Genomic DNA, 14,385 nt, shown 5'->3' on the forward strand with positions numbered 1-14,385 from the left:
TGGTGCAGGGTCTCCTGCTTGGGTGGTGGGTTGGACTAGATGACGTGCAAGGTCTTTTCCAACTCTGTTAATCTGTTAAAGCAGGAGACCCTACACCATTCTGGACAAATAACTGTCCAATCTCTTCTTAAATTCCTCCAGTAATAGAGCATCCGCAACTTCCGAAGGTAAGCTTTTCTATTGATTAATTGTTCTCACTGTCAGGAAATGTCTCTTTAGTTGTAGGTTGGATCCCCAGGCACTTTGGAGAATAAGTTGTCTCCCTCTTCTCTGTGACAGCCTCTCAAATATTGGAAGACTGCTATCATGTCACCCCTAGTCCTTCTCTTCGCTAGACTGGACATACCTCGTTCTTGCATTCATCATATGGTTTAACTTCGAGTCCCCTAATTATCTTTGTTGCTCTTCTCTGCACTCTTTCTGGAGTCTCTGCATCTTTTTTGTATTGTAGTGACCAAAGTAGGATGCAATATTCCAAGTGTGGTCTTACCCAAACAGTATAAAGTGGTACTAATAATCTAGAGTCCCTACATACCCAACCCTTCTTGGGTATCATTGACTTATCTAACTCTAAGCAGATACTAACCATTAACTGAGAAGATACTTAAGCCTGGACTAAAGCAATAAATCAGTTTAATTGAACTTTGACCTGGTCTTTTGACCTGACATCAGACACCAGTAGAAGAATTAATAGAAGTGGATGATGATTGTCTCAAAGGTGCTTCTTCAAAAGGCAACGGGACTATTTTTTTCCTTGAGGAAGAAAGAAGAAAACACTTCACTTCTCATCCAAGAGGTTTCATCAGTTCTAGCAGGATGGTGGAGGCAATGGAAATACAGCATTTCTTTGCAGTCATCTTTCCCTCATCTCCACCATCTCTATATCTTTCATATTTCCATATCCTTCATATCTCTGCGTCCTTCATATCTTCATATCTTCGTGTCCTACATATCTTTGCATCCTTCATATCTTTACATCCTTCATAACTTTGTACCCTTCAGATATTCATATCCTTCATATTTTTGTATCCTTCCATCACCTCTACCATTCTGCCAGAATCAATGAAGCTTCTTGGATGAGAAGTGAAACAGCTTCTTCTACCTCCTCAGGAAAAATATAGTCCAGGCGCCTTTTGAAAAAGCACCTTAGAGACAACTATAACCGGGATGACTGAGAATCTCCAAGACAATTGGAAGTGGGTTGGTTTCAAATTGCCCCACATATTCTCCTGTTCAATAAGTTAACAATTAATTCTGATTTCACACAACTTACCTTGGGGCCAGGCTCCCCCTGTTCTCCCTGGATACCCCTTCGCCCAGGATTGCCCTGCAGAAGGAAGACAAATCCACTGAATGAGTTCCTAATTTAACGAAAAAAAGGACTGGATTAAGATACAGCTATTTATGGATAATTACATCTCAAAGGGACCAACGTATTCTCTATCTCCTATTTCTCCAGCTCATAAGAAATGTGAAAGCGAACCTCAACCATCTTGAGAACAGGGTAGAAAAACAGAAGCAAGAAAAGAAGACTTTGCAGATAATCAGAAATCAGATTTGGATAACAGCACGAAGTCTATCTCTTGAGTAGTCTAGAATGCTGGCAAAAATGGAAGGAAAGGAAAGAGGATGACAGCCAGCGGCAAAATGGATGGAGTTGATTAAAATATCAATGGGTTTTTGATAAAGGAGAACGTTTGTGACTCAGAGTTGAAATTAGGAGTCCTTGGTGCTCTCTGAGTAATAAGGCCATTCCCACTAACACTGACAGGGCAAGCCACTAGAATATAAACTGTGGGCAAATCCCCCCTGCTTACTAGCACTGATGATATCACCTAGTTTGAGTAAGGAAATGTCTGTGTAAATACAACAAAGAGCAAGAAAGCATCAAGGACCCCTCAGCAATGGGTGTATTGAAAAATCTGAAGGACTAGCTTGGGGACAGATTGTCCTGGAGAAGGTTTATGTCGACGTAGTAGCTCAGAGCAGACACTGACTACGTGGCACTTGATCAATTCATCAAGTATCCTGTTTTGTTTTGATGCCTTGGTGGCACAGTGGTTAAACTCTGCCCACAGCCTGGAGTTCGATCCCGAGGGGCTCCAGGTTGACTTGGCCTTCCATCCTTTTGGGGTCAGTAAAATGAGGACCCAGATAGTTGGGGGCAACATGCAAATAATGCTTCTACATTATAAACCACCCACAGCATGCTATCAAACACTACAGGGTGGTATATAAGGCTAAACGCTATTGCTACTGTTTTGTTTTGTTTGTGTTTTATTTTTATGCTGCCTGTCTATGTTGTAGTGACTCTGGGCAGCTTACAGAATAATAAAAAGTAAAGAAGATTCAGTAGGATCTTGACAGAGCAAGGGATTGGACTAGAAGATCTCCAGGGTCCCTTCCAACTCCATTATCCCGTTATTGACCTGCTGTTGTCAGCTCAGGAGAACAGCTGAAAAACTTTGCCTTGGCAAACATCCAAACTCCATTTCCCAACAATGGGAAAAAGCACTCTTAACTTTGCGTGCCTTTATTTTGTCGTGCCAGATGCAGAGATCTTTGTTAAACTATGAGCACGGATATACAAGGGAGAGTGGCTTATTACAGTAATAGGTGGTATGTGTGTCTCCCATTCTAATTGCACAAAGTGCTCCTGACTTCATCAGCCGTCATCTGCATGCTCATCACTTGCAACCAAAATGGCTAGAATAAAAGAGAGCAGTCCCAGGCTTTCTATGGACTGGGGAGCGGAAAAAGCAGAAATTCTTCCAGCTTCATTGACTGCAGAAGCAGCCGCCCTGTCTCAACACAAGGCCTTTGAGGGTGTTCAGGAGACATTTTCAAACCTGTGGGTTTTTTTTAATTTTCTTCTTCTTCTTTTTAATCCTTTGAATTATTGACTCAGCTTAGCCAGAGCTCAACGGAGCCTACTTTGTATTCCCAGCACAGATGCACAACTGGAAAGTGAGCTGACAACACGCAAAGCTTTATTTACAAAGAGTTGAGTCGGGAATAAGGGTCTCCTCTTACTCAGTTAGGCTCTGTGTGTGTGTGTGTGTGTGTGTGTGTGTGTGTCCTAGTGCCATTGTTTGAAGAAGATCCATTACCCTTAGAGAGAGAAAGGGCACTTGGGGGAAAAAAAAGTCTGATTTTCCAAACTGAACACTAGGCAGGGAAATCATTATCGTTATTGTTATCTCTAACATCCATTATCATACCATAGAATCATAGGGCTGGGAGGGACCTTGGAGGTCTTCTAGTCTAACCCCCTGCCCATGCCCAAGACAGAAGTCCTTATAGGAACATCACAGACAAATAATTGCCCAATCTTTTCTTGAAAAACCATCTGTCAAATCCACGTATCTACCATTCTTCGATGGAAGAAGAACGGGGGAGGGGGGGAGTTTTGATGTAATCTGATGTAATATCTTAAATCTTGTATCGAATCTGTATAACTTGCACATGATATACAACTGGGGACTGGAGCCCAGATGCCTGGAAACTTGTCACTTCTTGGAGAGAGAGCAAGAGGAGAAGGGGCCATAAAACTTCCTGGGAAACTTTTCTCAACTACGTTCTCATGAAATAAAAAAGGAGGGGGGGATGTTAACACGTTGCTTCTTTGTATTGATGGAATCCACATCAAACTAAGGGGAGGGGTTCTAACTCCCTTTATCTATGCTGCAGGCCTGGAGGCATATCAGACCCTGCTTTGACTATTACCTGGATAACTTCCTTTTCAATAAAGAATTCCTTTTGGAATACCCAGCTTTCAGAAGTTCATTCTTATCGTTTGTAGGGGAGAGAGTCTGGGCCTTACACCATCAGGGACGGAGCGCCCATAACTCCAGGAGCTATTCCATTGCTTAATCATTCTCATTGTCAGGAAATTCCTCCTTAATTTCCAGGTTGGATCTCCCTCTGACAAGCTTTTACCCATGGTTTCTTATTCCTGCCCTTAGCTGCTGTGACGAACAAACGGAAGCCCTCTTCCCTGTGGCAGACCTTGAAGAACTGGAAGATGCTGTCATATCATCCCAAGTCCTTCTAGTTGTTAGACTTGATATACCTAGTTTCCTAAATTGTCAAATGGTTTAACTTTCAGACCTCTAAACATCTTAGTTGCTCCTCTCTGCACTTTTTCTAGGGCCTCATCATCTTTGTTGTACCATGGAGATTGGTGACCAAAGTTAATGTAGTATATTCCAAATGTGGATCTTGAATTAGAATTAGAATTCTTTATCGGCCCCAATGTGATTGGACACAGAAGGAATTTGTCTTGGTGCAAATGCTCTCAGTGTACATAAAAGAAAAGATACATTCATCAAGAGTCAAGAATCATCAGGTCCAACACTTAATGATAGTCATAGGGTACAATAAGCAATCAAATCATACTAGGAAACAGTCAATATAGATCGAATTAGAGTTTCTGCATTAAACTTGTTCTGCTTCCTTTGAACTATTTTAAATATATTACTGGGGAATCAATCAGTCCTTACATTTCAATCCCAAAAGTGGGTTTTTTTAAAGAGGCAACTGGAGTTTCTTGTGTTTCTTTGAAGATGTTTTGCTTCTCGTCTCACAGATAAACCTCCAAGTGGCCTCAACATCTCTCTAAAATAATGCAAATGACCAGCTGTCTGCAAGGAATATAAATCTTTCTGTTCCCCACCATCCAGTCAGAGCTGAAGAAGCTTCTTGGATGAGAAGTGAAAAGTCTTCAAAGAAAAAAAACAACAGAAAGTGCAGTTGTCTCTTGAAAAAAAAAAAAGCAACTTTGGGTGAACATGACCTGGGTGATTGAGAATCTCCATAGATGTTTACATTTCAATGTTTGTGAAATTTGTTACCAACTCAAGGATGCCTTCAGCCTTTCACACACAAGACCTCCTGCAAGTCTGAATCAAAACACCTGTGGCTTTCATTGAAATCCACTTGAGCAACCATCCAATTCTCATCAAAATTTGATTTGATGTTTTAGAGGTCAAGCGTACAAAGGACAATCCTGTCTCCAAAGATATCCTGTGTGTCAGGGCTTTGACAAATCCATCCCCATAAGTCTCTAGCTGCATCTTTCACAGTAAAAAAAGAAAAGATTTATTAGAAGTGGCCATGTCGGTGTTACCTGGGTGCAGCTGACACTAAGCTACATCATTCATTTCCCCCTTAACTCTGGTCTTTCCCCCACTCCCTGGATATATATTCTCCAATGGGACACATCCATAGCCAAGAGTCATCAATCATGATCTCCAGTAATAATCTTGCATGCCAACAGCTTCGGCTGCCTAGCAATTATCTGAAGCATTTAAAGAATGCACGATTTTCCCCATTCCCTTTCTAATGGCTACTAAAAAGATCAAAGGAGTATTTTTAGTTGACATCCTGTATTTGAAGGACTATCCAAACATAGTTCTTAAAGACGAAAAGGCATGTTAAAATTGGCCAGTACAGGTATTCCTTGACTTACAATCACAACTGAGACCAAAATGTATGTTGCTAAGAAAGATAGTTGCTAAGTGAATTTTGCCCCATTTTACAACCCTTCTTGCCATAATTGTTAAGTGAATCACTGTAGCTGTTAAGTTAGTAACACGGATGTTAAGTGAATCTGACTTGACTTTGCTTAACAGAAGCAGAAGTGGTATTCAGCAGGTTCTGAACAGTTCTGGAGAACCAGTAGTGGAAATTTTGAGTAGTTCGGAGAACCAGCAAATACCACCTCTGACTGGAGATTTTACATTTTCCTTCCCCTACCATACCCACCAAGCCACGCCCACAGAACAGGTAGTAAAAAAAATTGAATCCCAACATAGATCAGATGGTAACAAAAGCTGATTACATGACCCTGGGACGTGGCAACTGTCCTACATATTAGTCATTTGCTAAGCATGTGAATTTTGATCATGGAGACGCTGCAACGGCCATATGAAAAATGGTCATAAGTCACTTTTTTCAGTGCAGTTGTAACTCTGAGCAGTCACTTATCAAACTGTTGTAAATCAAGGATTACCTGTAACCAAAGAAGATTAAGGCCACTTCAAAACAACTTGCTTTTCTGTTACCTAAACCTTTTGGCCTTGTAACTTTAAATGAAGCAGATTTAAATAATCATTTTGACTATACAAGTTCATCAGAAAATGATATTTTTCAGGACACTTATTTATTTCAATTTTTATGGTAATGCATCTTATTTGTGCGGTTCTGGACAGCTTTCAGGTCCATAAATTGCACTAACCAGCCTATTAAATAAACCATAACTAAGTTCCTCACCATATGCTAAGTCACAGAAGGCAGCTTCCAAATCATAATGAACACGCAAAATCAAAACAACAAATGTTGTTTAATAGAAGCCCATATGATATCTTACTGGCTTAAGAAAAAGAAATAAATTTATCTGAACAAGGGAAGTTCCTGATAACTCATTTCAATAATGTTCTTTTTTCCACCCAGCCTCCAGATGGTTCCAACATTTAGTAGATAAACTAATCAGATTTTTAAACAAGAAAGATAAAAACTAACTGAAATGAATAATTTAAGATGAGAGAAACAGTGTAGAGAGGAAAGAAAAAAAGGATTATAAAAATGTCTTTCAATTTTTTTTTTTAACGAATTGACCTTTTATTCTTAAGGTTATAACATAACTTTCATTGTGGGGTGCTTGGTACTCTCTGTGCTTGGCAGTTTTCTTGGAGATGTTTCATTACCAAACTAGGTAACATCATCAGTGCTAGAAGGAAGTGGAATTTGCTGATGAAGTTACCTAGTTTGGTAATGAAACATCTGGAAGAAAATCACCAGGCTCAGTTCAACCCTCAACTACGGAGATTTTCTTCTATTTCTGGAACTGTTTTCTTCCACATTGAATAATGAATATTTGCTTTTTCATGAATCCATATGCTTGGAGTTCACCCATAACCCATCAGAATTTTTGCTTTCTGTCCAATAGATGAATTTTTGTTGTTGTTGTTGTTTCCTAAATGAGTGTTTAGGATTTCTTTACTGCCATTAAGTAAGAGATTCCTTGTTCTTTCCCTTCAAATCTGGATGAAATACAATCTCTGTCCCCACAAACACACACAACAAACACAAACACACTTCCTCCATAGTGATCTATTTTCCAGGGCAGAGGCCCCTTTATGATTGAGAACTTTAGAAAAAATTTTTAGAATAACAAAGTTGGAAGGAACCTTGGAGGTCTTCTAGTCCAACCCCCTGCTTAGGCAGGAAACCCCATACTACTTCAGACAAATGGTTATCCAATCTCTTCTTAAAAACTCCCAGTGTTGAAGCATTCACAACTTCTGGAGACAAGTTGTTCCACCGATTAATTGTTCTCACGGTCAGAGAATTACTCCTTAATTCTAGGTATCTTATCTCCTTGATGAGTTTCCACCCATTGCTTCTTGTCCTGCCCTCAGGTGCTTTGGAGAATAGCTTGACTCCCTCTTCTTTGTGGCAGCCTCTGAGATATTGGAACATTGCCATCATGTCACCCCTAGTCCTTCTTTCCATCAAACTAGACATACCCAGTTCTAGTCACTGCTCTTTATATGTTTTAGCCTCCAGTCCAGGGGTGAGCTTTAAAAGTTTCAGCAATGGGTTCTCTGCCTGATTGCTGGGAGGGTGTGGCCAGGTTGGGCATGGCCTACTGGAACTTCTGAGAGGCCCATATTTCACCTTTTCCAGACTCTGGGGGTTTTCCTCGAGCCTCTGGGGTGGCAAAAACTGCCTCCCTTGGGCTCTGGAGGCCCCCTGGAGGCAGGAAACAGGCCCATTTCCAGACTTCTGGAACTTCTGGGAGGTCAATTTTCCCCACTCCCTGAGCCTCTGTGCAGGCCCTGCACTTACCTGGTATCCAAAACAGGCCATGTGGAGACCCCTGGGAGGGGTGGGATGGGGTGGACGGGGCCAGCCAGAGGTGCGATTTGGTGGTTCACCAAACCAGCCATAACGTTAGCAACGGGTTCGCCCAGGTTCAGGCGGATCCGTTGCTAACGTTTATGGCTGGTTTGGTGAACCGCCAAATCTCATCTCTGGCTGCCCCCCGTCCAGAATACCCAGAGATGGTATTCAGTAGGTTCTGACCAGTTCTGGAGAACTGGTAGAGGAAATTTTGACTAGTTCAGACAACCGGCAAATACCGCCTCTGACTGGAGATTTTACTGTATCCTTCCTCTGCCACGCCCACCAAGCCACACCCACAGAACCGGTAGCAAAAAAAATTTGAATCCCACCATTGAGTCCACCCCTGCTCCAGTCCCCTAATCATCTTTGTTGCTCTTCTCTGTACTCTTTCTCGAAGCTCTGTGTAACTGACTGTGTAGGCAGACACGCCATTTTTGTACGGAATGGAGACCACAGAAGTTGGAGGGAAGTCAAGGCCAACATCTCTTCCACTGATATCCGTTGTACTGTCTGTGCAGCTTGCCACATGCAACCCACTTCAGACCAGCTGCTTGGAATTGGTCATTCTGTGCTTGCCAAAATCTCACAGCTGCTGCAGGAACCTGCCAGGCTGTCAGGCAACGATAAGCTTTCAGTGCCAAGCGCAGTGGATCAATTAGATTTAATGCTGCAGCTGTCTACAGTTGTCTCCTATCCTACAGCCCAATGTTTCCCAACCTTGGCAACTTTAAGATGTGTGGACTTCAACTCCCAGAGTTCATGAGCCAGCCATGCTGGCTGGGAAATTATGGAAGTTGTAGGCCATCCATCTAAAAGTTGCCCAAATTGAAAAACGCTGCTATTCCATGATAAATGCATTGCATTCTTTTTAAACTTCAAAACTTATCTTCTTTGTGTCCTATTTTGCATGCAAATTAGTCCAGCGTGCAAAACGTAGTCGCTGAACTGGTAGTAACACTGGTTGAATCTCACCCCTGCTTTATAGAGTGGTAATATTGTTTTTGCACAAATAAGTCTGATGTTCTCCCATAAGGCATCAACTACCTAGTTTTCCTCCTGCAAAGTATTACTGAATGCTTCATTTACCGGAGGGCCTGGAGGCCCAGGAAGTCCTGGGATATCAGATGTGCAGCTGCAGGAAGGAAGCAAACTGGGACAAGTTTCTTCATCCCTCTGAAATAAGAAATAAAAAAAGAGAACAAAGTGACTCTTGCTGCACAAAGACAAACGCTCTATTGTGGGACACAACAGTTTGGTCCTCTCCTTTGGCTTCTTTTTGCCTCTGTCCACCTTCAGCTGTTTAGTAAGCAGCCCATATTGGTTCTTTGCAGTGGTGATATTCTACCGGTTCAGCCCGATTCCCATGATCCGGTAGTAAAAAATGTTACCATTCGGCTGAACCGGTAGTAAAAAAAACAGCTACTGGTATTTCTTTGGTTTTTTTCTTCCCAACGATCAGCTGTTCTGATGATCAGCTGTGCTGGGATCCCCCTGTGCTTTGCCCAGGAGGCTTCCCTGAGGCCCAGGAGACAAAAAACAACAACAATAATAATGGAGTGCAGAGGGTAGTGCTGCAAAAAAAGAAGCCACACCCACCTGGTCACATGGCCATGCCCACCTAGCAATGCCTGCAGAACTGGTAGTAAAAATATTTGCGTCCCAACCCTGGTTCTTTGAAGGAACGTTCAGCTCTCAAAGGCCATTTGAAGATCTAGTAGTAATTGTACTTTTTAAGGAGTTCACCTAGTGAACTAAATTAATTTACTTCTTTCTCTCCATTCTTACCGAAGCTGGTATCTCACAACATCGGTCCTCCTCCGGCCAAGAAGTGCTGCACACGATTTGCAGTGACTGCAACTGAAGCTAGAAAGGAGACAGAAAGAGAAGAAAGACATCACACACAAAAAAAAGGTGGCTCTTTGTGTCCTGCAAGGGATGAGGCAAAATGGTGTCATGTGGCTGCATTCCATTTTTGTAATGGTGTGTGGTAATGGCCTTGGGAGATGGAGGGAAGAGATGCTGCCTAGAGATAAGATGAGATAGGATAGGGTAGGGTAGGGTAGAACAGGATAAAACAAGATGGGATAGGATTATGAGACAGGATGGGATGAGATGGGATAGGACAAGACAGGATAAGATGATAAGACAAGACAAGATGGGATGGGATGATGATGGGATGGGGTAGGATAGGATAGGATGGGATAAGATCATAAGACAAGACAAGATGGGATGGGATGGGATAGAATAGGATAGCACGGGATGGAATAGGGTAGGATAGGATAGAATAGGATGATAAGACAAGACAAGACGGGATGGGATGGGATAGAATAGGATAACATGGTATTGGGATGGGATGATGACGGATTCAAACTGCCGAACTGCCAATCTTTATGATCGACAAGCTCAGCATCTTAGCCACTGAGCCACTGTGTCCTCGGATTCTTATCCAGCACCAATTTAATACAGACTGTTACTTGACTAGATTCTTCTGTGTAAGTTTGAGCAATAAATCTTCCATGCATCAGTCACCTTGATTCAGAGAGAATAGAATAGAATAGAATAGAATAGAATAGAATAGAATAGAATAGAATAGAATAGAATAGAACTATTTATTGGTCAAGTGTGATTGGACACACAAGGAATTTATCTTCGGTGCATAAACTCTTGGTATACATAAAAGAAAAGATACATTCATCAAGAGTCAAGAATCATCAGGTACAACACTTAATGATAGTCATAGGGTACAATAAGTAATCAAATCATACTAGGAAACGGTCAATATAAATTGTAAGGATACAACGACAAAGTTACAGTCATAACTTTGTGGGATAACAAGTGGGAGGGGGTGGGTGATAAGGAGTGAGGTGAAGATTAATAATGATAGTAATGTAGACTTTGTAAATAGTTGGACAGTGTTGAGGGAATTATTTGTTTAGCAGACTGATGGGGTTTGGGGAAAAAACCGTCCTTGTGTCCAGTTGTGCATCATCTTAGTTTAACTACTTTTATTATTTCATTGTATAATTTAAAGTTTAGGGTTATTTACTTCCGTGAGCACCTCAGAAAAGGCACAGAAATAAAGAACATTAATAGATAAATGTATTTCAATTATGTCGATGGAGATTCACAATCATCCAGATCATGATTGTACCAAAGATTGTCCAGGCAAGTGGACTTTCTTGGTCTTTTTCCCTGAAGATGTTTCACTTCTCATCCAATAAGTTTTTTCAGTTCTGGTTGAATATTTTGATTGTCCCATCAGGTTGGTGTCAGGTCTATCGACTCTTAGCAGCCACATAGAGTAGACCTTGTCCAGGACCTTGTCCAGGACCCTACCTCAATTTTCAGGTCTTTCAACAATCATCATTATCATCATCATTTAATGACCCCATAATCCTTTGTGGGGTGGAGTCTGGGCAACTGAATGGAACTATCAGAGTGTTTAATGGCCGGATGCCCAGAGAGAAATTTCTGCCTCTACCTAGGATCGAACTCACAGCCTCCTCATTGTGAGGCGAGAGCTCCACCTCTAGGCCACTGCACCACTCCTTCAGGTTTTCCAACAATGTCCACATTATTTCAATGTTGTTGCTGGTCAATTTCTTCTTTCTTCATTTCTCAGTGTTACAGACTTTTCTAAAGGCTAAGACCTTCGTATCACGTATCAAAAGTTATGATAATTTGAGTCTGGTCATGACTGAGAATCCTGGACAGATTTTCTCTATGATCCATATCTTTTTTTCTTAGCTATCCATAGGATTCTCAAGGGTTTTCTCCAATACTAAAATTTAAAAGCATCAATATTCTTCTCAGCCTTTTCAAAGTCTATCTTTGGCTTCCAAAGAGTGCCATAGGGAATACCACTTTGTGCACAATTCTAATCTTTGCAGATATATAGACACATCACAGTGTTTGAATATTGCTTCTCCAGCCTTTATGGCTGCTCCGTCAGCAATAATCTGCAACATACAGTTAGTTCTCGACTTACAAGCATTCATTTAATGACCGTTTGAGGTTAGAACAACACTGAAAAAAGTGAATTATGATCATTTTTCACACTTATGACGGTTGCAGCATCCCGGAGTCAGTTGTGACCTTCTGACAAGCAAGGTCAATGGGGAAGCCAGGTTCGTTTAACAACTGTTGTTACTAACTTAACAACTGCAACGGTTTACTTAATAACTGTGGCAAGCAAGGTCATAAAATGGAGCAAAACTCTCCTGCTTAGCGATGGAATTTGAGGCTGAATTGTGATCCTAAGGGAAGGACTCTCTGTATGTAAATATGTGTGATATATATTTACATTTCTGATTATAGTTTGAGTCCTGTTATATTTAAAGCTTGTATTTGCTTTGTCAAACCACCCAGGAATACAGAAGTACAGAAAAGAAATGCACTGTCATCCCAAGAATGTTTCATATGTAATTGTGTCAGTTCTCTGAAACATCATTTGAGCTTCATAATTATGGACAGAGAAGCACAGACTCTTAAAGGTGAGATTCTGTGCAGACCTGTGAGACTAGCATGGAATCTAAACTTTTGATGTGCATCCATCAATCGTTTCATGCATTATACATACCTCCCATAACAAAAGCCTTTCTGGAGTGGGAGGAATATGTGACAAGTCTTCTTTTGTAACACAGTAAGTCAACCAACAACATCAATTTAAAAAAAAAAAATCTGATTTTGTTTGCTCCCCTACATGCTAACATTCTTTGGTCTTAGTAGCTGGAAAAATTGACAAAAATGAGGGCAATTTGCTGACAGTGATGGCCAAGTGGTTAAGACACCAGGCTAGAAACCAGGAGATGGTGAATTCTAGTTCTACTTTAGGCATGGAAGCTGACTGGGTGACTTTGGGCCAATCACCAAGAGATGGTGAATTCTAACCCTGTCTTAGGCATGGAAGTTGGCTTTGTTACTTTGGGCCTGTCACTCTCTCTCAGCCCAATCCACTACACAGGATTTTTGTTGTGGAGAAAATAGGAGGAGAAAGGAATATTAGGTGCGTTCACATCCTTGAGTTATTTATATAAAAAAATAATGAAGTTAGAATTACAATCTGATAAATAAATTAATTCTTAGAAAGGGACTGTGGGCTGGTCTATTCACACACCCACTTAAATAAATTAAGTTCATATTCAATGTCTATTCACTGGAATCCAGCTACCCAACATAGCATTTTAACATCTTTTCTATAACTCTTTCGTGTTTCTCTAAGAAAAAGTTTACCTAGCATACTGGAAAAGCACAGTCCCAGCCTCAAACAGAGTATGTATCACCAATCATGTCTCAAGGCTCAGGGCCTTTCTTAAAATTAGTGCAGTAGGTAGGCTGCATCTCAGAACTCCGTAAATCTGTCACCAGACATTGTGAATCTTGGTGCTTTGATTGGGCAAATTTGACAGATTGAATCAGCCTGTCAGATTGAACAGACAAATGGATTTGATGCATCAAATTGGATTAAGTAACATGAGCAGATCCAAGGACTGTTCCACCCAAATCCAACTGGATTTCACATCGATTCAACTTATTCAGTCGAGTTAATGCTCCCCCATTGAAATGTTTTAGATATTCAAATCAATTAGGCTTCGTTTTCTAAATGAATTGAATCAAATCTGATTTAAACAAATCTAGCGGCCTTTAAAAAAAAAAAAACTTCTTTTGCTGTGATGGCCAAATGGTTTTCTTTGATTAGAGAAAACTATGATCTATGGCTGTGATGGCGAACCTATGGCACACGTGCCACAGGTGGCATGCAGAGCCATTTGTGCTGGCACGTAAGCCTCAGGCAAACTTACCTCACTGCGCACGTGCACGCCTCACAGCCGATTTTTGGCCAGTTTGAAGCCTTTTTCGGTCTCCCAGAGGCTTGAGGAGAGCCTCTGCAGGCTTTGCAGGCCAAATAATAGACCCGTTTTGTCACTTCCTGTATTTCCGGAAATACTGGAAGTGATGAAATGGCCTATTATTCATCCTGCAGAGCCCACAGAGACTTTCATCAAGCCTCTAGGAGGCCAAAGAAGGCCTCAAACTGGCCAAAAATCAGCTGAGAGGCACAGTGCAGGTAAGGGGGCAGTGGGGGGGATTGCACGTGCATGCTCAGGGGGCATGGGGGGCGCATTACCTTCTGGCAATGGAGCCCAAAAAGGTTAGCCACCAGTGATCTATAGTTTTGATGACTAGACAGGAAAGATTACAGAAGGAAGAGAGACAGGATGTACCTTTAGAGAAAGATGCAAATTTATAAGTGTATTTATTTGCTGTAAAGAAGATTAGAACCTATTTCTTTGGGTCTTTTTTCTTACTTTTCTATTTTTATTTTATTTTTCTTTCTTGTACTTTCAACTCTCTCTTTAGAAAGCTGATTTTTTTTCTTTCTTAGTGTGATTTCATTTTCATGTTCTTTTTAAATACTTTTAATTTTTTTTAAAAAAAAGACCTTTAAGTGGGTTTGCTGTGGTGATATTGAGCATC

The 14,385-nt window shown here is 41.1% G+C and overlaps 1 protein-coding gene across 1 annotated transcript in view; it reads right to left on the reverse strand.

The window, feature by feature from the left end:
- Positions 1–14,385, reverse strand: part of COL20A1 (collagen type XX alpha 1 chain) — a 173,169-nt gene that overhangs the window by 38,195 nt on the left and 120,589 nt on the right. Inside the window, exons 27-29 of the mRNA XM_087928872.1 lie at positions 9,694–9,771; positions 8,995–9,081; positions 1,274–1,327 (exon numbers count right to left, since the gene is read on the reverse strand). Of these exons, the coding sequence (XP_087784998.1) occupies positions 1,274–1,327; positions 8,995–9,081; positions 9,694–9,771 (219 nt within the window). The remainder of the gene's footprint in view (positions 1–1,273; positions 1,328–8,994; positions 9,082–9,693; positions 9,772–14,385) is intronic.

This window comes from Pseudonaja textilis, chromosome 3 (genome assembly GCF_049901715.1).
Source record: "Pseudonaja textilis isolate UNSWEBS1 chromosome 3, rPseTex1.2, whole genome shotgun sequence".
NCBI lineage: Eukaryota > Metazoa > Chordata > Lepidosauria > Squamata > Elapidae > Pseudonaja > Pseudonaja textilis.